The sequence below is a fragment of the Xenopus tropicalis genome, chromosome 6, assembly GCF_000004195.4.
Source record: "Xenopus tropicalis strain Nigerian chromosome 6, UCB_Xtro_10.0, whole genome shotgun sequence".
In the NCBI taxonomy this organism is placed as follows: domain Eukaryota; kingdom Metazoa; phylum Chordata; class Amphibia; order Anura; family Pipidae; genus Xenopus; species Xenopus tropicalis.
Genome location: NC_030682.2, coordinates 58639296 through 58663360, shown reverse-complemented (window position 1 = coordinate 58663360; position 24065 = coordinate 58639296). Strand labels below are relative to the sequence as shown.

The following is a 24065-nucleotide window of genomic DNA, read 5'->3' as shown; positions in this document are numbered from 1 at the left end:
AAAGACAATAGGTGAATAGGAGTCAAAGTCACCCAGTGACAAACTGTGCAAAGTTTTGGGACCCTGACATTAAACATGTGAAAATGGCAGTAGTTAAAATTTCTCCACTGAAAACAATGGAAGAAATTTGATTGACTTTTGGTGGCCCACATTTTCTAACCTTGAGTACGAAGTCACCCAGTGACTGTGCAAAGTTTGGGAACTCTGGCATCAAACCAATAAAATTCAATAGGTGAAATCTGATTTGCTGTTGGTGGCTCTGCCCACTTTTTCAAAACTAAAACTGCAGTCCTCTAGTGACCAACTGTGAAAAGTTTGGGGACCCTCATGTTAATATTGTGAGAATGGCAGCAGGTTGAATTTCCCTATTGAAAGTCAATAGGTAAAATCTGATTGGCTGTTGGTGGCTCCGTCCACTATTTTTAAAACTTGAATATGTAGTCACCCAGTGAGTGACTGTGCAAGTTTTGGGAACCCTGGCATCAAAACAATAAAATTCAATAGGTGAAATCCGATTGGCTGTTAATGGCTCCCCCAAATTTTTCTAACCTTGAACCACAGTTACCTCTCTACAGACTTTACAGAGTTTGGGGACCCCGGCGTTATTACTGTGAGAATGGCAGCAGGCTGAATTTTCTCCATTGAAAGTCAAAAGATAAAATCTGATTGGCTGTTCATAGCTCCACCCAGATTTGGGCATCCAACAAATATTATATTTTCATTCAGGCTGACCCCATGACTGTGTGATTCAAGTTTGGGGAGTGTAGCCTCAAAGCTGTAAAATTGGCAGCAGTTTCAATTTCCCCTTTAAAGTCAATTGATGAGATTTGATTGGCTCCTCCCACTTTAGGTCATCTAACAAATGTTGCTGTTAACATGATTATGTTATTCAAGTTTGGGGGGTGTAGCTTCAAAGCTGGGATGAAAATCTTACCTGTCGAAGTCAATGGAAAAATCGGGGTGTTCAGAGCGGCGCCACAAAAATATGGGGGGCGGGATCATTTAGAAAAGCACAAGCAACCTGCTCTGCTATAGGGCGAAGAAATGTGGAGTGTTTGGGTGTTGTACCCCTAAAACTGTAGGAGGAGTAGCGTTTAGAAAATGGGGGGCGCTAAGAAGAAGAAGAAGAAAAAGCGGAAGAATAAGCTGAAGTCAAAGAACAGTATGTTGTGTTTTTAAAACCAACATAACATAAAGGGAAGTTTGAAAAACCTGAAGTCACTGAATGAAATCTGATCTGTTGTTGGCTCCACCCAGTTTTTCTAACCTTGGACCACAATTATATAGTAAAAACCACCCTGGTTTTAATAGTGTCTGAATGGCAGCAATTTAAATGCCCCCACTAAAAGTGACATCAATGAGTGACATCTGACTGGCTGTTGGTGGCCCCACCACTTTTTATAACCTGAAACTGCAGTTACCCAGTGACTAACTGTAAAGTTTAGGGACCCTAGGATTAATAGTTAAAGAATGGCAGCAGTTTATATTTAAACCAATAAAAGTCAATGTATGTACTCATAGGTTGATATGCCCATTTACCTACTTAAGGTTTATTTTCTAATCAATTTGTCTGATTTAGTTTTTTTTTATTTTGCTGATTGTTCTTTATTTCTTCTGATTTTTTTCCATTTGCCCTTTCAATTTTTCTTTCACTGGTGGCATTGGGCACTTACTACTTATTACTACGTTATACAGTATGCATATGTTATTTGGATAGATTGTGACTTTCTATTTATATTTTTCTATAATTTTGAAATATCCACACATTTGCTCCATATATGTGTGAGTCTATTGGTTGTGCGGTCTTTTTTTTGAATGGAGCATATTGGGGTGTGTGAATTGGCCAGCATGTGGGTGCTCTAGGCACTAATACATAGTACTATTCATCCTAGCAGGGTCGGCGCTCTTGTGCGGCTTGTGAGTGTAAAATAGTTCATGGTGTGGTTTACAACTGCCCTTCTTTGGTAACAGACTGCTACAGCTTACCCTGCACCTGTGTCTGCTATAATACAAAGTATGCTGCCTTTCCATTTTGAATAAACATTGGGCTTACTGCAAATTGTGTGAGTTATAGTTACACCCCACAAGTGGTGTGAGTTATAGCAACACACCGCAAGTGGTGTGAATTATAGTTACACCTCACATGTAGTGTGAGTTACAGTTTTCCCTACTGATTGACTTTACTTGTGAGGTAGTATCACCTCTTGTCACGCAGATTACTATGCATTGTTGCAGGACACTTGAACCTGTCACTGCCTGCCAGCTGACCCGCTGCCTAGTACTTCAATCTTGCATGACACTCGATGTCCCTATGTGGCTAAAGGATGCAATGTCCTAGATGTGCCCACCAACCCTGAACACCCGCTAAGTAGCGTTTGTCCTGTGTAATTTCGTGACTGTGCGTCCATGATTGGGCACTGCTCATGCAAGTGATGCAATTCGCTCCAAATGATGATTGAGAGACCACACAGTGTTTCAGACACGGATGATTCTGTCCTTCAGGAGTTTACGTGGGTGATTCGATACTATTCTCCCTGATTTGCTTAGGTGAGTCCTGCTGTTGTTGCTCTGTTTGTCTCTGAAATGTCTTATGAAACTTATTCCCTATACTTTAATGTTTAGATACTTCTTGCAACTTTCTTTCATTTGATACTCCATTTTACTCCATTTTATTATACAGGTATAGGATCCCTTATCCGGAAACCCGATATCCAGAAAGCTCTGAATTACGGAAAGCCTGCCTCTCATAGAGTCCATTTTAATTTTTTTAAGGGACCACAAGCATTTTGATGCGACTGCAACTTTTTTTCTCACTTTAAGGAACAATATGCCATCACTTCACCATAATGAAAAATTGGTGCAAAAATTTGTATTTTACTACAGGTATCGGACCCCTTATCCGGAAACCCATTATCCAAGCTCCAAATTGCAGAAAGCCTGTCTCCCATAGACTCCATTTTAATAAAGTAATTCAGATTTTTAAAATGAATTTCCCTTTTCTCTGTAAAAATAAAACAGTACCTTGTATTTGATCCCAACTAAGATAAAATTGATCCTTATTGGATGCAAAACAATCCTATTGGGTTTAATTAATGTTTTATTGTTTTTTCAGTAGACTTAAGGTATGAAGATCCAAATTACAGAAAGACCCCTTATCCGGAATACCCTTGGTCCCAAGCATTCTGGATAACGAGTCCTATACCTGTACTTGCACTATGTCCTTGGGATGTGGTGCAATGAATACCAAATTTGTCTGCACTATTTGATGCTTTTAGCTATAAAACCTGCATATGGAACCTTTTCAGCAGATAAAATGAGCAACAGTGTTCCCTGTTTATAAACACCCCATTTATAGTTCCACTTTCTTACTGCCAGACAAATTCTTTAATCTATTCTTCACTCAACAAAATAATAAAAGAAAAAAGAAAATATGATTCATAGTTTACGGAAATAGAAGAGCTTGTCAAAAAATTTGTGGTTTTGGCACCTTCTGAATGTCAAGAAAACAAAGCGTATCTATACTGGGTTTAGCAAAATTTCAGGAAACCCACACACAAACCAAAATATGGACTTGAAAAAAAGAGACGCAAGTGAGAATTCATGAAAATGGGTCATATTTAACTTGAGCTGTAAGTATTTTTAAAAGTGTTGTAAATACATGTTAATGTTGTAAATGTGTTTTTTATTTGTATTCAAACAGTGCAGTTTAACAAAGTAGTGGTAAAAAGGCCAACAAAAATTTTTTTTTATACAAATATAAAATACAGGTATGGGATCTGTTATCTGGAAACCTGTTATAAAGAAAGTTTGGAATTACAGGAAGGCAATTGCCCATAGACTCCACTTTAATCAAATAATTCTTATTTTCAAAAGTAATTACTATTTTTCTCTGTAATAATAAAACGGTACCTTGTGCTTGATTCCAGCTAAGAAATAATTAATCCTTATTGGAGGCAAAGTATTCCTATAGGGTTTATTTTCTGTTTAATTGATTTTTAGTTCTTAAAGTAAGGAGATCCAAATAACGGAAAGGTCCCCTATCCAGAAAACCCCAGGTCCTATACCTGTATAAAATTATGAGGTCATCTGGGTGGAATTACTGTTATTAACACTTTCCTAACAGTACGGAAAAGTACTTAACAGATTGACAATATCAAAATGGATCAGTATGCTGGTTGTTAGAGCTCAGTGGTTGTGCTGACCTTTAAAGTAGACCTGTCAACAGGCATAAAAAGCTGTATAATAAAAGCCCCTTTCAAATTAAACATGAAACCCAAACACATAAATACCCACTATAAAAGCATTTAAAAATCCCAGCTGTCAATCATATATTGCCTGCCCTGCCTGTATGCCTTAGGCATAGAGATGGGGCAGACAGTTACTTTCACTTTCAAATCAGAACTTCTCACTGCACTCCTCACATACCCCTTCCCTTCTCACCATCTAATTTTGTAATCAGTGCATGGGCATGGGCATCAGGTCCACCCATACTGGCACAGGAACAATATTTTGGCAGGATGCAAAGCTGGCCATGCCATGGCCCTATTCTTTCCCACTAAGATTACTGCAATCTACTGCTAACCGGCCTCCCAGACTCCCACCTCTCTCTCCTGCAATCCATCTTAAACTCTGCTGCTAGGATCCTGCTCTCTTCTAAGAGGGAATCTGTTCAGCCCCTGAAGAATATTCTCTCAGATTTTATTTAAGGTTCTTTGTTCTCTCTAATACATAGGCCTTAACAAAGAAGAGCTTTCCCATAAAAGTTAGCCAAGCAGCTGCTATGTTAATGTCCTATACAATAAGTTAGTTATAGGTGCAGGTGCAAGTCATATAATGTAATTAGGATATATATATTATGGTCTGATGTAATTAGCTTTGGGTGTATGTGTGTGTTTTATGAGGATTGGGGGTCTGGAGAGAAATCTGCAGAATAGGAGATATGTCAAACTTCTCTGATAAAGTACTCTTGGGTAAAAAAGGTTATTTTAAGATACGTGAGAAGGGTCATTATAACCATGGCCTTTAGGCACAATAGTATATATTGGACTAATTTATACATATTAGAGAACAAAGGAGGTACATATATTTTATCTTATATGTTGAAATATTCAAATGGTACATACATGGAAATAGATAGTATATGTTGGTTTTTGTCATATATTCATGATGTATATATGTTATTCTATGTAGTTATTATATATTTAGTGTTTTTGTGAATATATATGCTCAACTAATTGTATAGCCTTAGTAATTACAATTGATGCAGAACTGACATTTTGATGATGATTAATGATCCAATTTAAAGGCAGATGGCACTTTTTATGACAGTTAAATATATTATGTAAAGGAGTTTATTATTCTAAGAACTGTATATAAACTGGTTGAAAGCTTGAGTAAGAGAGCTCATTCCTTACTCCTACCACCGAGAAGGTCTGAACAACCAGAGCTCCAACTGTGCGGAAGGTTATCAGATTACCACCACTGAAGGACAAAGACTTTTTGTTAGCCTTTATCTGCCTTCCAGTCACTCTTCTGTTGAGGGTCATTTGTATCTGCGGACTCTGTAAGTTTTGCATCAATATTTTTGCTGTTAGAAATAAATTCTTTTCCTAAGCTATAAGGCTTGGTGTTTGTGGACTGGGATAGAATTCAATTTATTTGGCCCAGAATTCTACAGCCCCACATAGCCTCTCTAGCATGGCTGGCTGTTAAGCAAAGCATAGAATATAAAATCCTTCTTCTAACATTCAAAGACTTTCACTCCTCTGCTCCTCACTACATTTCTTAACTGGTCTCTGTGTACGTTCCTGGGCGTTTCCTCCGGTCCTCTCAGAGCCTCCGTCTTTTTACACCATCCACACCCACCGCGCTCTCTCGTCTTAAACCTTTCTATCTCACTGCTCCTTACCTCTGGAACTCTATCCCTGAATCCCTCCATAGAGAACTCTCACTAACTCTCTTTGAGAGTGAGAAAAAACTAAGATGCAGTACAACACACCTGGTGCACTCTTTCCTTCAAATTTGTGCCTGTATGTTACCAAACCACTTTGATTGCAAGCTCTACGGGGCAGGGACCTCCTTTCAACTGTGTCTCATACCACATGGCACTTAATCTCTGTGTATTTATACTTATTTATTGTATGTATAATAACACTTGTCCTTTCTGTGTGTAATTGTGTATATTATAAGATTGTACAGATCTACGTATCCATGTAGCGCTTTATAAATAAAGTTATACATACATAACAGTGTCCACAAAGTGGTGCCCATCTGCTTGCTGTAATTGTGAATTCCAAGACTGAAGTAAATAAGATTAAAAAATGTTTTATAGTGTACGTGAAGTTTAAGTTTGCTTAACAAACACAATATAATACAATTCAGAATTATTTTTTAGGGTGACAGGTCCCCTTTAATACAACTTTAAATCATTCATCCCTGATTATAGTTATATGTCAATGGTTTTATATGAAAAATTGGGCTTAATGTAATTTATAGACCTCAAAACACCCAGAAGATGAAAATCTTTTTTTATTCCAAAATGTGATGGTTTAAGGAAGAAAAATGGGTGGCTGGGAGTGGCAGGCTAAGAAAAACATGATTCTTTGTAAGGGGTACCCTAGCTTTCTTTTATATAAATGCAGGTGTAACTCTGTGCCATTTCATTATTAGTATAGCAAAGTCTTTCATTCTCTTAAACAGAGAGGGCTTGTTAATTGGGCTTGCCAAGGGGAACTGAATATATACTTTCATTATATCTGGCCTTCACTTTTTTATTCAGTCTGTTTGGGTCAATTGGGGTAGGCAGAAGAGGCACCTGCCTAGAGCACAGCGATGGAGGGGGGGGGGTCAGGCAGGTACCGCTGCTTCCTAATCCTAGTCCATGCTCCCCTGTCATTGCCCCCCCTGCAAGGAAGATGCAGGGAAAATATAGCTATTAGACTAAGCTGATTAACCTTGTACATCCTAACTAAATACTAAAAATTGTTTGTTGGCTTCAGATGCATTGTTTCAAGGTTTGAGGCACAAAATAGGGTTGTGTAAAAAAAAAAAAAAGTGACAAAACACACCACACATCACCACGCATTACTGCGTAAAAACAGTGTATTTATCAAGCTGTGTAATTATTTTCAGAAATTGTGTGCCTCTGTGTAAAAATCTGGTGTAAATGGAAGCAACTGTTAGAAAATGCTATGGGAAAATATGGCTTTCATCCATCACAGTATGTTTTTTTTCACTTTTTTTCCTGCCGGAACTTACTTGAAACTTTAATTTTTCCTATTGACCTATTGACACAGTATGATAAATAGGCCCCTATGTGTCTTTCTGCTAAACATCACAATTTTTCCATAAACTACAGTTGAGTCCAGTGGCATAACAATAAAAGAAGCCGACCCCATGATGACAGTGTGGGGGGCAGGTCTGTTTCCTCTATACTTTTAGAGAACCCCCCTCCCCACTGCTGTTCTACCTGAAAACTTGTGGGTGTGGGAGATGGGTGGAGAACAGGAGGGCCGGGTATTGCTTGAGTGTGCTGGGCCCCTGTGAACATTTTTTGCGGAGGGCTTGTTATGGTCTAAGGTGGGCAGAAGTCCAGGTGTCAGGGTAGGTCTCTGATCTTCATCCTACAGGGAAGAGTCAGTCAGGTAGACAGGGTTAGAGGAAAACAAGAGTGGAATCTACTCCTCTAAGCAATCCCAAGACTGGATGCCATTATTATGTTGGTTTGAAAAACCCAACATACTGTTCTTCCACTTCAGCTTATTCTTCTGTTTTTACTTATTCTTAGCACACCACATTTTCTAAACGCTACTCCTCCTACAGTTTTAGGGGTACAACACCCAAACTCCCACACTTCGTAGTCCTATAGAGGAGTAGGTTGCTTGCGCTTTTCTATGGGATCCCACCCCCTGTCTTTTTGTGGCGCCGCTCCAAACACCCCAATTTTCCCATTGGCTTTGACAGGGAAGATTTTCAAACTGCTGCCACTCTTAATTATGCACTTTTACTGAAATGCTTAGGACCTGGAGGTTTTTTCACCACACCTTAATTCTGCTGAAAATTAAACCCATCAATATGGATTATGGTTTTGCCACCAGTATGGATTAATGCAGCTTAGTTAGGATCAAGCACAAGTTACTGTTTTACAATTACAGTAAAAAAGGAAATAGTTTTAAAAAATTATAATTATCCCCTAAAAATGTATTCTATGGGAGTTGGCCTTCCTGTAATTCAGAGCTTTCATGTCATTGAGTTTTTGGTTATGAGATGTTGTATTTGTTCCAGATAATGTTTTTTTTTCTTTTTTAAATTCTACCCAAGGAGGGAGTTAGTTTTGTTAAATGGCATGATTTTTTCCCTTATTTAGGAATATTCCTTTGTGTCATGAGTTCCTCGCTTTTTACTGCAGATATTGCTTAAAGAATGCTTCATATCTAACCGACACCATTCCAAAAGACACAACTTATTACTTATTTCTCTATTTTATTTACATAGCACCAAAGTGTATACATATTACAAAAAGCAAAGGGTACAAAAAAAAATGGTTCATTAAATACAAATACAAAGAAAAAATGGATATAATTAAATACATGTTGTTGACAGCATGTGTGACAGGAGCTTTCTTTCCCAAAGTACCATGTATTTATATACAAAGAAACTATGCTCCATTCCTTTCATTTCTGCCACCCATTCACGCCAAGACACATCATTGCCATGACTGCATTTCCTCAGTTTGTTTTGCCATTATCGCCTTTGGTCCCTATAAGCTGCGTAACATCATCAGGCACTGCTATACAGTAGTAGTCAGAAAGGGGACAAGTAAATAGGAGTAACTCATGGAAATTGATGTTTGAGCCAACATTTGTGGCAATTGTTATTTCTACCAAAACATCAATATATAACAATTATATTAGATATTATTTACATGAAAATAAATGTCATTATAGATCATTGGAATATAAAAATTGTAGTTTTCTCTAGGCAATGGGATGTTTACATATTTGTATTCTATTATATTTTTTACAACTGGTGCATAGTAATGGTTTCTGTATTGTTAAAGGCAGAAATACTTCTAGAATCTCTGTCTGTAGTCTTCAGATTATCAGATAGTTCCAAATTTGGTTTGGCCAAATGTAAATCCACCAGTATTTTACAGAAGTTTTTTCTAAACTTTATGCCAACAAAAAAATATAAGATCGGGTTTATGCATGCATGCAGGTATGCTATAGCTTCCGTTATGACCAAAACTTTTGCATTTATGGTTTTGTATAAAACATGACATAAAATAGCTATGTTGTAGGGTAGCTGAGTTACAATAAATGCTATCACAACTAGAAAAATGATTTTTAATGACTTATGTTTCTGAAAATTGCTAGAAAAGATCAATGTTTTTATTATGAAAGTGTAACAAAAAATCATTGCTGCTAATGGCACAAAAAAACCAACAGTAATTTGAAATGAGTTAACTATCAGATTTAGATATTTATGCCCTTCCGGATAAATTTCAAAGCATTTAGGCTCTTCTCTTCCACTAAACATAAATTGCGGCACTGCAAGTATCAGTGAAACTGCCCATGCAATCACACAGACTAATTTTCCCCACCTATGTTTCTTTGAATGGGATATTTTTAATTTTTTAGCCTGTGTTATGGAAATAAACCTGTCAAAAGTGATGCAAGTGAGAATGAGCATGGAACTGTACAAGTTTATTCTGTACCCTCCCCGGATGATTTTACACATGAGTTTGCCGAAGATCCAGCCTTCAGCTGCTTGATATGCCAGGAATGGTAACGTGCAGAGAAAGAGTATATCCGCCATCGCTAAATTTACCATGAAGGTGTCGGTCAGAGTTTTCATTTTCTCATAGAAGGCATAGATGATAATAATGAGTAAATTGCCAACCAGTCCAGTAATGCAGGTGACAGAATACAGAATTGGCAAAAAGTAATGCCGCAGCATATCAACATGGGTGTTATCGGGTACGTCATCATAATCGATGCCAGTGGTCATCTAGAATTTCCAAATTAAGGAAAAAATTGTGTCAGTAATATACATTTCTAGCTGAATGATACAGAATCGCATACAATGATTATTCATACATTCACTGATCTTTCACCTTGCAAACCTTTCTCTTTTACTGATAATTGTATATACAGCTATAGGACCTTTTATCCAGAATAATCAGGAACTGGGTTTTCTGGATAAGGGGTCTCTCAATCATTCTAACATTAAATAAACCAAATAGGATTGCTTTGCCTCCAATAAGAGTTAATTATATCTAAGTTAGCGTCAAGTACAAGGGACTGTTTATAAGGGACAGAGTAATAGAAAAAAAATATGGAGCTTTCTGGATAATGGGTTTGTGGATAATTGATCCCATACCTATATATGACACCCACCAACCTGATGTGTTCAGCAATTAAAAGGAACCATTTGTGTTTACAATAAAAAGAGCAACTGTAGCTCAAGAATACCCTGTTTCCCCGAAAATAGGACATCCTTTGAAAGTAAGGCACCCCCCCCGATTTTTCACCCCCCTTGGAAAATAAGGCAACCCCCGAAAATAAGACACCCACCTAGGGCTGGGCGATAAATCTCACCCAAACGATGGAATAAATGTGTACTGTATTCTTCATGGAAAAATAAGACATCCCCTGAAAATAAGACCTAGTGCATATTTTGGAGCTTAAAAAAATATAAGACAGTGTCTTATTTTCGGGGGAAACACGGTATATTGCGTGTATGGAATGAGTTTTTGTAACATGCAGCCAGAGACTATATATGTATGTAATTAGATTAATATGGTGCTCTATTAGCTTTTCATCTACAGCTGGAATCTGATACATTGCAAGGTGCCCCCCCCCCACATCTTCCCCATTTTATCTGAAGATCCTCCATTTTTTTTTTTTTTTTAACAAATATCTTTATTGAACAACAAGATAATCAAGTACAACATTGGCATAGGGTGTGCATTGGTAACAGTGAAAAAGATCCAAGAGAAGTCCAAGACCTAGGAGTCCTACAAAAAGTATGGGCTATGGAGGGTTTGGGGGGGAGGATTGTTATCTATGGAGGTTCCCGTAGGGGAAAGGGGACTGGGGTACCGAGGCAGTCTGTCCAGTGGCGCCAAATTTGCATATAGGTGAGCAGTTTCCCTCTTTTGTCCAGTATAGTCCGCTCTAAAGCAGCAGTATCATCCATGGCTTTTTTCCACTCCTGCGATTTAGGGGGTGTCTGGTCCTTCCAGTGCAAGGTGAGTATTCTCCTGGCATGGAACATGGCTTTTAATATAAACAATTTTGTATGATTGTCCAGAGTATCGTTTAGGTCTACTGTTAATAAGCAGTTTCTAGCAGTACCCTCTGCCCAGCCCGGGATTGCAGCGGTAAGCCACCCAGTTATCTCACCCCAATACTTTTTTAGGCTTGGGCAACTCCATAGGGTATGTACTAGTGTAGCGGTCTCGGAGCCACATCTTGGGCACAGAGGTGAGGACAGAACTTTCATAGCATACAATCTTTGTACTGTATAGTATTCTCTGTGGATAAGATACAGTTGTAGCAGGCTGTGTCTATTAGCAAATGAGACCAGTTTTGGGGTGGAGAGTATCCATTCCCACTGAATATCAAAGAGGGCCCCCAGCTCGCCCTCCCAGGCATCGCGTGCTCGCACTTCGGGGTCTACATGCTGTGGTTTATACAGTTGTTTGTACAAGCTCGAGATTTTGCCCTTATGAGCTGGTAGTAATAAAGTGTCTATTATTGAAGACTTGGCTACCGAAATATTGGAGCGGGCAGATTGGGAGGTAAGGGCCCTTGCCAGTTTGTGGTACGTTAGCCATTGCGTGGAGGGGAGATGCCTGGTATCGCATAGCTGTTGCAGGGGTATGACTTGGTTGTCAACCCAGACATCCCCAATTGTGGTGAGACCAAGGGTGTACCAGACTTTGGGAGGATTATGCGGTACCAGTTGTGGGAAGTCAGGGTTGTGCCAGAGGGGAGTCTGAGGTGGATATTGGGTTAGTTTAGTTAACTTGTGCCCAGCCTGGAGAATTTTATTCTGGAGTACCAGTATGGATGAGGCGTGTCTAGGTAGTTTTTTGGACAGTAACAAGGGCCAGGGTATTCCCTGGGCACCGGTGACCTGAGCCCACAGCTGATATAGTGGGGGGGATATGTCCGAGTGGACCATTGGGGAAATATGTGTTAATTGGGCCGCTACATAGTAGATATAGATATCTGGAAGTGCCAGTCCCCCCCTGTCTCTGGGCCTCATAAGAGTAGTTAAGCGTAGCCGGGGTCTGGATGTGCCCCAGATGAATTTGCTGAGTAATGAGTTCAGTTGGGCAAATACCTTTTTGGGTATGTAAATTGGGGAGTGCCATAGCGCATACAGGACTTTTGGTAGCAGAAACATTTTGATCAGTTGGATTCTCCCAGCTGGTCCCACTGGCAAGGTTGCCCAGGCTTTAAATTTATTTTGTGCCCACTGAAAGAGACTCTCTATATTAAGGTTATGATATTGTGATATCGGTAGCGCAATCTGTATACCCAGGTAGGTGAATTTATTAGAGACTTGCAGTGGGCATGTATCAAGGGGTTCATTAGGTTGTTGTTTATCCACCAGAAAGAGTACTGATTTGGCCATGCTGGTTTGTAGCCCTGAGATCCTGCCAAACTTCTGCGTGAGGTCAGTCAGTGCAGTCAGGGAGGGGCCTCTAGCTCCGAGATAGACTAAAGTGTCATCCGCGTATAGCTGCACTTTTTCATTAAAGCCAGGGTATTCGAATCCTGTGATCTGGGGGTGCGCCCGCACTGCCTGGGCAAAGGGTTCTATGGCTATGGCAAAAAGGAGGGGAGATAGCGGGCACCCCTGTCTTGTGCCCCTGGATAGTGCAAAAGCTGGGGTGGTAAGGGAATTGATGCGGATACTGGCCACGGGGTATTTATAGAGAAGCTGTACCATTTGTATGTATTTTTTACCAAATCCAAAGTGGGTAAGTACTTGCCAGAGATAAGGCCACTCTACTGTATCGAATGCCTTTGTAATGTCAAGGGCTGCTATAGCTTTAGCCCCCTGGCCAGCAGAGGCATGTGCTAGGTTTAGATACAGCCGTCTGGTATTTAGGGCCCCAGTTTTTGCGGGGATAAATCCTATCTGATCTGGGTGTATTATTTTAGTAATTACCCTGCTCAGCCTACGGGCCAGTACTTTGGCAAAAATTTTCACATCTGCTGTGAGGAGGGAGATTGGCCTAAACGACTCGCACAGATGTGGGTCTTTGCCCTGTTTAGGGAGGAGAACGATTGCTGCTTCGTAAAGAGATTCAGGGAATTGGGCAAGTTGTACAGCTTCTTTAAAGAGCTTAAGCAGCATTGGGGTTAGTAATTTAGAGTGCCTCTTGTATATTTCTATAGGGAGACCGTCAGCCCCTGCAGCTTTGCCTAAGGGGAAGGCATTCACCGCTTCTTGTATCTCCACTGCTGTGAGCTCAGAGTCTAAATGATTACTATATTCACGGGGCAGCGTCGGGAGAGCTAGTGAAGCTAGAAAAGAATTAATTTCTGGTTCTGTGGCTGTAAGTTTGGTCTTGTACAGGTCCGTATAGAATGTGACCAACATTTCTTGGACCACTTGAGGATCGGTGTGTAGTCTACCTAGGGAGTCTCTCAATGCGGGGACTGGAGGAGGAGTAGTATGGGCTTTGGCCAGGTGTGCTAGCATTCTGCCCGCCCTCTCACCCTGCTCATATATATTTGTTTTGGTAAAGTAAAGCTTATTTAGTGCTTTTAATTTAGTGGCTTGGGCGTAGTTATTTTGTGCTTCATTAAGTAGTTTTAAGTTATCTGGAGAGGGGGAGGCAGCTGCGGCTGCATCTAAGTGAGAAACTTGTGACTCAAGTGCCTGTATCGCTTTTTGAGCCTGTTTCTTGTATGCCGTTATTTCGGCGGATATTGAATTTCTTATATAGATTTTCAGAGAGTCCCAAAAGGGAAGTATGCTGTCAACTGATTGGTTTAAAACTGTAAAGTCGTTTATAGCGTCGTCTATTGCTTTGGAGTTGTCCAGGATGTTTAACCATACTGGATTTATGGAGGGACGTGGGCTCTTAATTTTGTGTGGGAGCTCTAATTTAAGCTGAAGTGGGGCATGGTCAGATATGCCTCGCGGGAGGTAAGTGGTGTCTGTTACGTATGGGATCGCGGCTGTATTGATAAAGGCCATGTCTATTCTGGATAAGGCTGAGCGGGCAGCGGTAAAGCATGAATACTGGGGCACTCCAGGGTGCGTTTCTCTCCATGGGTCTATTAGTGCCAGGGAGGTCATTAGCCTAGAGAGCTGGGTGCTCTTAGGGGGGGATCTAAGGGGATGTTTCCACAACCTATCTAGACTTCGTTGAAGTCGCCTGCTACCAGCACCAGTGCTCTCGGGTATATAGCTAGGTAATCAGCTAGAGTGTACAAAACCTCTCCCTCGAATGGAGGGGGGATGTAGATATTGACTAGAAGCATTTCACATGAATAGAAATAGCAATGGAGAAAAATAAATCTGCCCTTTGGGTCAGTCTTCAGATTGCTAAACCTAAAGGGAACAGATTTTTCTATAAGGATCGATACCCCTGAGGAGTGCGTGGAATAGGTGGAATGATAAGCCCATCCTATCCACGGGCGTTTAAGCGCTAGGATTTTAGAGCCTGTCAGGTGTGTTTCTTGGAGAAAGGCAATAGAGGTAGAGTGTCTTTTGAGGAAGTCTAACACTAGTCTGCGCTTGATTGGGCAATTGAGGCCCCTCACATTCCAACTTGTTAACTTAATCGCCATGATTTGGGGTTGGATGAGTATTTAAAGGTATACCGGTACAAAACTCCCTCCCAATGCATACATACATAATACCATACATTTTGTTGTACATAGAAATTATACCAACATTTGTGCTGAGAAGCAGCACTTAAAAGGGGTTTCCCCGAACTTTTCCCCCCCTCCCCTTCCACCCGATTCCCAACTTTGGGTAGAACTTGTCCCATAACAAAAACCATAACTCTGATCAGTGCTGGGGTGGGTCACTCCACTCCGTTAAGCTTCAGTTGTAAATTACTGGGGTAAGGTATAAAACTGTAACACGAGTAAATACAATCAACATTGCGTTGAGCCCGCAATGATCCAGGGCTATAGCAGGGTAGATAACCCGCACCTCGTGGAGGCCTGGTCCGGCCAAAGGATAAGTGGTGATCTGTGGCGGGTATTAATTACCCAGGGCAGGCCGATCTGGAGCCTTTAGGGGCGAATTCCTCTGTTATCCAACCACAAGTTAAGCTCCTGTGGTGCTGTGAAGAAAATAAAACGGCCATCCGCTTGCACCCGGAGCCTCGCTGGGTAGAGCATCGCATAAGGAAGACCAGCCTCGCGCAGCCTGGCCTTACAGCTTTGGAAACCCGCGCGCTGTCTCTGTACCTCCATGGAGTAGTCGGCAAAGATGGATATGGCAGACGCTTGGAAGCGCAGGGGACCTTGCTCAATTGCGAACATGGTAGAGAGCTGTGCGGCCCCGAAAATTTCTTTGAGCCAGGATTCTAGAAATGATTCTGGGGTGTTGCCTTCTGCCCGCTCAGGGAATCCTACAAATCGCAGGTTACTGCGCCGCAGTTGGTTCTCCAGGTCATCGTTTTTGCTCAGACAATCTACAAGTTGCTTTTGTAGATTACGGTATTGATTGGGCAGATCTCTGCACGAGTCTTCCAAGTTGCTGACTCGGGTTTCGACTGCTGTAGTGCGGTCACGCAGCTTTTGCAGGTCTGCCTTTATAATGGAGAGGTCAATCTTGATCTCCTCAGTTTTGGTATTTATAAGTGATGTGCAAGAGCTATTGGCTGCTCTAATTTCTGCCATAACATCATGCAGAGTTGGTTCTATACTGCGTGGGGTTGTCCCCGGTGCGGTGCTTGAGTGTGCCTGCGCAGCATTATCAGCGGTACTCACTGTTTGGTCGGGGCTGCTTGCGGCTTGTTCTGAGTCGGCGCCATTTTGGTTCGTTTCCCGGGCATATTTTTCAAGCCGGGCGGCTGCCTCTGGAGCTCGCTTATGTGCCTTATGTTGCCCCATCTGCTCTCTCTGGGGTAGGGGCCTCCTCGTGTGAGGTTCTGGCTCCGTTGCGAAAGGTTTATAGCGGGTTATTCAGGATAATTGCAGGATCAGTTGCGGAGCTCTACCAGGTACGTGCGCTCACATCGGTGGTCAGGCCACGCCCCCCAATCCTCCATTTTTCACAGAAAGTTATTGGGATGGGAAAATAATCAGGGGCAGTTGTTGAAACAAAAATATATGTACAGGTATGAGATCTGTGATCTGGACACTCGGCATCCAGAAATCTGCTAAATATGGCAATAAAATTGCACATAGTGTCCTGTTTACACAAACAATTATTAACTTCTCTCTTTAATAATAGGGCAGTACCCTCTTCTGCATAAATTAATGCTGGCTGCCAAAAGTAGAAACCTACTTTTTTTCTCTGGGGCCCTGTACGAGTATAATATTTGTGCCACCCACAGAGCCAAAACATAAAGTACTAAATATTTGTTTGCAAGACCCCTTATAATTGCACCATTCTGTGCCCTGTCTGTAATTCACTGATCACAATTGTTAGAGGTTTTTTAATAGGACATTGATTGGGCTGCAGCACAATACAAAGGGGTAAGCATGGGCAATATCCTCTTTTCTGCTTAATGAAATCCCACCCCATCTATCCAGCATAACAGTGGCTAAATTATTGATTCTGTAAACTGTACATTTGCAGTGGGCTGAGAGGAAACACACAGTGATACTTAATCTGTCATTTTGCTTGAAACTTAAAGTGTTACAAATGTTTGGAAAATGCCCTGTTGTTGCTCTGTCTCCCAATAAACTCATTGTGGCACTAAAGTGTCTACAATTGAAATAAACAGGTTTTAAGCTCTCTGAAAAGGTGTAAGACCCTGTGTCCCAGTGAAAAATCCTACACCACAGAAACAAACAAAAAGTGTCTGAACTCAATCATATTCAGTCATGAATACCTAAAATCTAAAATCTTAGGGTTCCTGGGCATTTAGCTGTTTATGGGTGTCCCTCTTACCACCCAACTAACTAGGGCCATGCACTGTTTTTTCCTGGTAACTTTTCTCATCAGATCTGCATATATACAAGAAACATATTCATAACTACTTGCAGTAGACTAAAATAGTTTCTGATGAGCTCTATAGGGCATTTCACACTATCAATAAGGACAGAACTGGATCTCTTTTAAGCCTGCTTAGAATAGTAGCTGCAAGTCATTCATGTGACATGGCCCTTAGCTGCAAACCAGCAGGCTAACACACTACAGCCCATAGCACTGGCTCGTCAGTAGACATTTGATCCATTATATTGTTCTATGAACCCCTATGTTGTTTATTTATGAAACCTCTCATTTGTTCATTTATTATAGTATAGTTTTCTCCAAATACATTAGTCAATGGGTGTTTTTTTATTGGCAAATGTTTTGTCAGGTTTGCTGATGGCAAAATGCAGAATTTCGCTTTGACTAGGCGCTGGTGCTATGTTAACATCAGGCTAAAGACCTTTCTTAACCAGAATTATAACATAATCATGGACAACGCATAATCGACTGCACATAATCAAGTTGCACATGAAAAAAAAATGTCATTACACAGGCAAGACATGGGTGTCCACAAGTATGCAATTGTACATAATTTATTATGTGAAAATAAAGTCTTTACCTTATGCTTGGTCAGTGGCAGGTGTAAAATACAGTTCTTTCTTGTGCTAGCTCTGCTCTGCCTCCTTCTCTCTGATAGGCTCAACAGGTGCTAGCAGCTAGATAAGCCCTTAAGGGCAGCACAATTAATTTTGCAAATATTTTGTGTCTAGTGTGTGCCCTATGTTAGCAAATGAGGAATATGATCTTAATCAGGGTGAATGTCCAGACACCATTTGAGACAAAATCCGAAAACTTGCTGGCTGCATCTGTATGTTGTGAAGCAGTTTAAAACAGCATGTTGGCTACAAATTCACAAAACTCAGACAATCCTAAAAGAATAATATAAATCAGTGCTGTCCAACTGGCGGCCCGCGACCCCCCTCTGTGTGGCCCCCCCACCTGTCTGGCTGCTTTGATGGCTTATCCTTTGTGGAAGCTTTAAATGGTATCAGTACTGAGATTAATTACCCCCCTGCATGGTTCTCACCTCAGATTCAGGCTGTAATCCTCCTGTATTGTTTAAAAATGTAATCCCCTGTGTTGTTCACACCTTTTAATACCTGCATTGTTCAACCCCTGCAGTGTTCACACCTCAGGCTCAGGCTGTAATCACCCACATTGTTCACCTCTTCACACCTCAGACATAAGTACTGTAGGTACCTATGTAGGTACTGCCTGGACTAGGCTGTCTGTGTGTATGGCACACACAGGAAGCGTAGGGTAGGTAGGGTATGGTACACACAGGCAGCTAAGGGCAGGCAGAGCATGGCACACACAGGCAGCTAAGGGCAGGCAGAGTATGGCACACACAGGCAGCATAGGGCAGGGAGGGTATAGCACACACAGGAAGGGTAGGGCAGACAGAGCATGGCACACACAGGCAGCTAAGGGCAGACAGAGTATGGCACACACAGGCAGCATAGGGCAGGTAGAGTTTGGCACACACAGGCAGGGTAGGGCAGGCAGAGTATGGCACACACAGGCAGCTAAGGGCAGGCAGAGTATGGCACACACAGGCAGGGTAGGGCAGGTAGTGTATGGCACACACAGGCAGGGTAGGGTAGGCAGAGTATGGCACACACAGGCAGGGTAGGGCAGGCAGAGTATGGCACACACAGGCAGCATAGGGCAGGTAGAGTTTGGCACACACAGGCAGGGTAGGGCAGGCAGAGTATGGCACACACAGGCAGGGTAGGGCAGGCAGAGTATGGCACACACAGGCAGGGTAGGGCAGGCAGAGTATGGCACACACAGGCAGGGTAGGGCAGGCAGAGTATGGCACACACAGGCAGGGTAGGGCAGGCAGAGTATGGCACACACAGGCAGCATAGGGCAGGTAGAGTTTGGCACACACAGGCAGCATAGGACAGGCAGAGTGCTGCCTGTGTGTGCCATACTCTGCTTGCCCTATGCTGCTTGTGGGAGGTGAACTTGGCAGGGGTTTCTTGTGGGAGTTTGTTAGCAGTTGGAAATAGCCATTAAATGGTCCCTAAGGTGTGTAATTATGTACTGGGGGTTGCTGTGCTATCCACAGGGGAGGAGGTGGCATATGGAATTTAAGGGTATATCTTAATATGACATACAGTAATATAATTCTTTCACATATGAATGACGGTTGATATCCCCACAGTAAGGACCAAGCATTTGGGATATTGCTGTGCTACCACCATTGTGATAAAATAGGTGTGGTTTGAAGTGGGTTTGGTTTCAAAAAGGGGAGTGGTCAAAACTGGCTTCCATTAGCGGCCCTCCACCATGTATGCTAGAGAAATTTCGGCCCTCGGCACCACAGAAGTTGGACAGCACTGATATAAATCATTCTTTATCTCTGTGACTTAAACAGCATTTGCTCTTCACTGAAAAAATTAGCTCAGCCTTAAGGGCTCTGGCACACGGGGGAGATTAGTCGCCCGCGATTAACTCCCTGTTCGCGGGCGACTAATCTCGCCGAGTTGCCTACCCCTGCCATCCCACTGGCGAACATGTAAGTCGCCGGCGGGATGGCAGACGCGGCGGCGCGATTTCGTGCAAATCGCCGAAAAAGACTCGCGAGTCTTTTTCGGCGATTCTCTGAAATTGCCCCGCCGCGTCTGACATGTAAGTCGCCGGCGGGATGGCAGACGCGGCGGGGCAATTTCAGGGAATCGCCGAAAAAGACTCGCGAGTCTTTTTCGGCGATTTGCGCGAAATCGCGCCGCCGCGTCTGCCATCCCGCCGGCGACTTACATGTTCGCCGGTGGGATGGCAGGGGTAGGCAACTCGGGGAGATTAGTCGCCCGCGAACAGGGAGTTAATCGCGGGCGACTAATCTCCCCCGTGTGCCAGAGCCCTAAAAGGAACAATGAGATTAGAATGCTTAGGTATATGGAAAACAAGAAAATCAGATAACATACTGATAACATTTCTGAATTCCTTTTAAAACATTGCATGTGGGTAGAGCCACTCACCTCCAGTTTTAGTTTAGTTATTCTGTTGAAATTCACCCTTGTGCTGCTTAGGGGGAGGACTGATGTTTTAGAAGGCACTGCTGTAAATTTGTACTATTTGCACCTTTGTGCATGACCATTAACCCTGTTCAGATCTTACTTTTTGGAGCACTAGAACATTATTTATTCTTGTCAAGTGGTGGGACTTTCTACTGTGTCTCTTACAACATGGTAGTTAATATCAGTGCGTATGCATATCCTTGCAGCACTTTTAGAAGTTATAGATACATACTGTACATTTCTTAACTTACAATGACTGCATTCTGGTACAGGTATGGGACCTATTATCCAGAATGCTCGGGATATGGGGTTTTCTGGAAAAGGGATCTTTCTCTAATTTAGATCTCCATAACTTAAGTCTGCTAAAAATCATTTAATAATTGAATAAACCCAATAGGATTATTTTGCTTCCAATAAGGATTAATCCTATCTTAATTTGGATCAAGTACAAGGTACTATTTCAGAATTACAGAGAAAAAGGAAATCATTTTTAAAAATTAGAATTATTTGCTTATAATGGCATCTATGGGAGAAGGGCATTCTGTAATTCGGAACTTTCTGGATAGCGGGTTTCCAGATAATGTATCCCATACCTGTAGTAGTTAACATTATTGTTCATGTTTTGAGTGTTACATAATCCCTTTTGTTGGATATGTTGCATACATTCTCCCTTTCTGAGTCTGGACTATAAGCCTTTAATGATATAATTTATGTTGTCCAATTATTTATACACAGGTATGGGATATGTTACCCAGAAACCCGTTATCCAAAATGCTCCAAATCACAAGAAGGCAATCTTCTATAGACTTCAATTTAATCAAATTATTATAATTTTAAAAAATGATTGCCTTTCTCCAGTAAAAATAAAACAGTGCCTTGTACTTTTTACAAAGATATAATTAATCCTTATTGGAGGCAAAACAATCACATTAAGTTTATTTCGTGTTTAAATTATTTTTTTTGTAGACTTCATGCCTACTAATATGGAGATCCAAATTATGGAAGACCCCTTATCCCCCAGGTCTTGAGCATTCTGCATAACATGTCCCATACCTGTAATTTTATTGGTTACCTATAAGCAAGTTAACTGGATAAATGTGAAGATTTTACATGCCATTTACTTTCTGATATATTCTTATGAAATAATCAAAAGTAATATGCAGTAAATGTTTAGAAAATTTGAATGAAAGCAAATTATGCAGGAAGATGACTGAAGAGAACAATATTACAATAATGTAACACATAAATACTTGTACCTTGTACTTGTATCACATGCCTATTGTCTAAATCCTGTCCAATTCCAAACACGAATGTGGAAAGGATTAAATATCAGCTGCATGGCCATATGTGCCACTTCAGTAATTTGCATTTCCCTTTTGCATGGGAATCTGATTGGTAGACTTTTACAGGGAAGGAAAAGTTGGTTAGATTAATTACTTTTTCATAATGCAGAAACCTGAAAGGTACAATATAGATCAGAGACAAAGAAATAGGGACCAAGAAGTATGGTGCAAGGTCCGACATAAAGCATTACACAAATGGGGCAAAACTTGCATGTTTACCTTTTGGATTATTTTCCTTATACTTTTTTTTAAAAAATCTTACCGTATTGTTCATGAGTGATTGGTATTTTGTGATAAGTTGTATCAGCTGTAAGTTGATGTATCAGCAGGTCTTCAGCTGCTTGACATCTGTCAGAACAGGCTGTGCGCTGTTTTGTAAATGACTAGAGATAGGTAGACTTCCTGCTGAGTAATGCTTTTTTTTAAAAACTGAGCTATAATTGGAGATTTAGACTGATATTGCTAGACAAAAAATAACTTAAAATATCATCGGCCAGGAAACATTCTAAAACTGTATATTATTTATACAATTACTGTAAATGTCAGGAAGCACAAAGAACATAATTTGCTGGATGATATCTATGCATATAATTGTGCAACTGTGTATTGTTTGACATTTGTTTTAGTCCAGTCCAGTCCAGCAGTTAGAGTTAGGACAGGAAAAGGAAGTGTCGATAGGTGGCAATATGGTTAGAGCTAGGCTGCTGAGGTTACCGTTTCTAGAGTAAGAACTGGCAATAAAATACCACTGTTTCTCTTGAGTGTCAACAGCAGAGCAAAGGGCTCACTCGTCACTGTGTAGTTAGGTTGTAACCAGTGGGCTAAATCAGATAAGGCTACTGTAAAAGAGGGACTTAGTTACCCCTTGTATAATATATAATAGTTTAGCAAGTTCCAAAGGTATAATTTATTTACCCAAATTTAGCTTGTGCTATGATGGATTAGAGTTTATATCTCCCTTCTCTAAAAAGGCCTCTAAAAAGAGCCTTACTAGAATTTTCTGTGTATAAAAGATAAAAAAGTATTGCTGTCTAGAACCTCCACTCCATGGATAAAAATATTAGGCATATACCTGTTCTGCCTACCGGTAGTCCAGGCTATCACCTCTTCATGACTGCTTGTCACCGTACATACACATGCTTATTTGCTTGTATGTGGGTTTGGGGGTGATGTGGCCTCTGATATATTTAAAAATGGGGCCAAGTTGGGGGTTGCTCCCTGCTGCGCCCTCCCTCTCCTAGCTCCCCCGCTGCCAGGGGTGAGGATGCAGTGGGGGCCGGGTAAATTACCTTGGGGGCCTCCAAGTGGAACCGAGGAGGGAGCACATCTACCTCTAGGTCTATACACTTCAGTGTCCTGTCCATACTCTGCTAATCCTTCTATTCTCCTTATTTGAGCTTTAGGCTGCTTAGTAGCAGACCCTAACTTAATCCTTGAGCAAGCTATGCTTTAACCCAAGATAGGGAAACAGCTTCTTCTCCCAACTATAAATTAAGTAAAATTTTAGGGGACTGCCTGATTTAAGGGTAACATCCCACGGAGCGAGATAGTTGCCAGCAATAGATTTCCGCTAATGAGACTAACCGCTCCAAAATGCCTTTCCACTGGCAACAATAGGAGACATGGTGGAAAGGCTGCAGGAGGAAACTTCTCGCAACTTCAGAAAGTCAAAGTGATAGGCCTTTTCATCGTTGCCAGTGGAAAGGCATTTTGGAGTGGTTAGTCTTCAGCGTTAGCAGATATCACTTGCTCGGCGACAGAAAGAGACAATGTTGATCATTTACTGATAACTGTCTCTATGTGTGTTTTACCAGATCTAATCGTCAGTATTGTCTATGGCAGAGTATTTTCTGACATTTAGTAGGTGTGAAAAGTAGCTGCAACTAAGTAGCTGTGTGTCCCCCCGACAAGCATGTAACAGGTAAACTCTGTAGTATATATTGGGTTTAGTTCTTACACAAGAATGTAAAGCCTTATCTTGCAATTTTAGTACTGACCAGTGTCCATAACAGTCCTCGTGTTTCTATGGCAAGCCATGGTGAGTGTTATAGTTATATGATTAAATCATCTGTCACAGTATCATTGTGCAGCTACCAATGGCAGTCCTTTCATTGAAGCAGATTCATGACTCCTCAGAGCATATTAAAGGCTCAGCATCTCTATAGCAGCAATGATCAATAATAAAGGCCTTTAGAACGAGGTCACACAAAGCGTACATCTGCTTCTCTCAGTTTGCTTTTTTCAGTCAGGCTAAGAGAAGCAGATCCGCATTCCTTAGCTTCCTGTGTGCCTGCACTGAAAACGACAGAATCCACTGTCGTTTTCAGTGCACGCACATGGGCAGTGTAGGAAAGCAGATCTGCTTCTCTTAGCCTAATGGGAAAATGCAGGGCTGAGAGAAGTGCTATGCTTCATGTGACCACTTGGATTTGTTAGAAGTGTCTGTGCATCCCTTGTGCTTCACTGTTGAATTATGCACTTATCTTGCAGTCTCCATGTTAAATACTGT

The 24065-nt window shown here is 41.3% G+C and overlaps 1 protein-coding gene across 1 annotated transcript; it reads right to left on the bottom strand.

The window, feature by feature from the left end:
* Window positions 1-8470: 8470 nt before the first annotated feature.
* On the bottom strand, window positions 8471-22108 carry cxcr6 (chemokine (C-X-C motif) receptor 6). Its single transcript, XM_018094931.2, has 2 exons — window positions 21819-22108; window positions 8471-10008 (listed from the first exon to the last, which is right to left on the bottom strand). Exons 1-2 carry the CDS (start codon window positions 21828-21830, stop codon window positions 9019-9021), a joined length of 1002 nt encoding a protein of 333 aa, XP_017950420.2. The 5' UTR covers window positions 21831-22108; the 3' UTR covers window positions 8471-9018.
* Between the last annotated feature and the right edge of the window lie 1957 nt (window positions 22109-24065).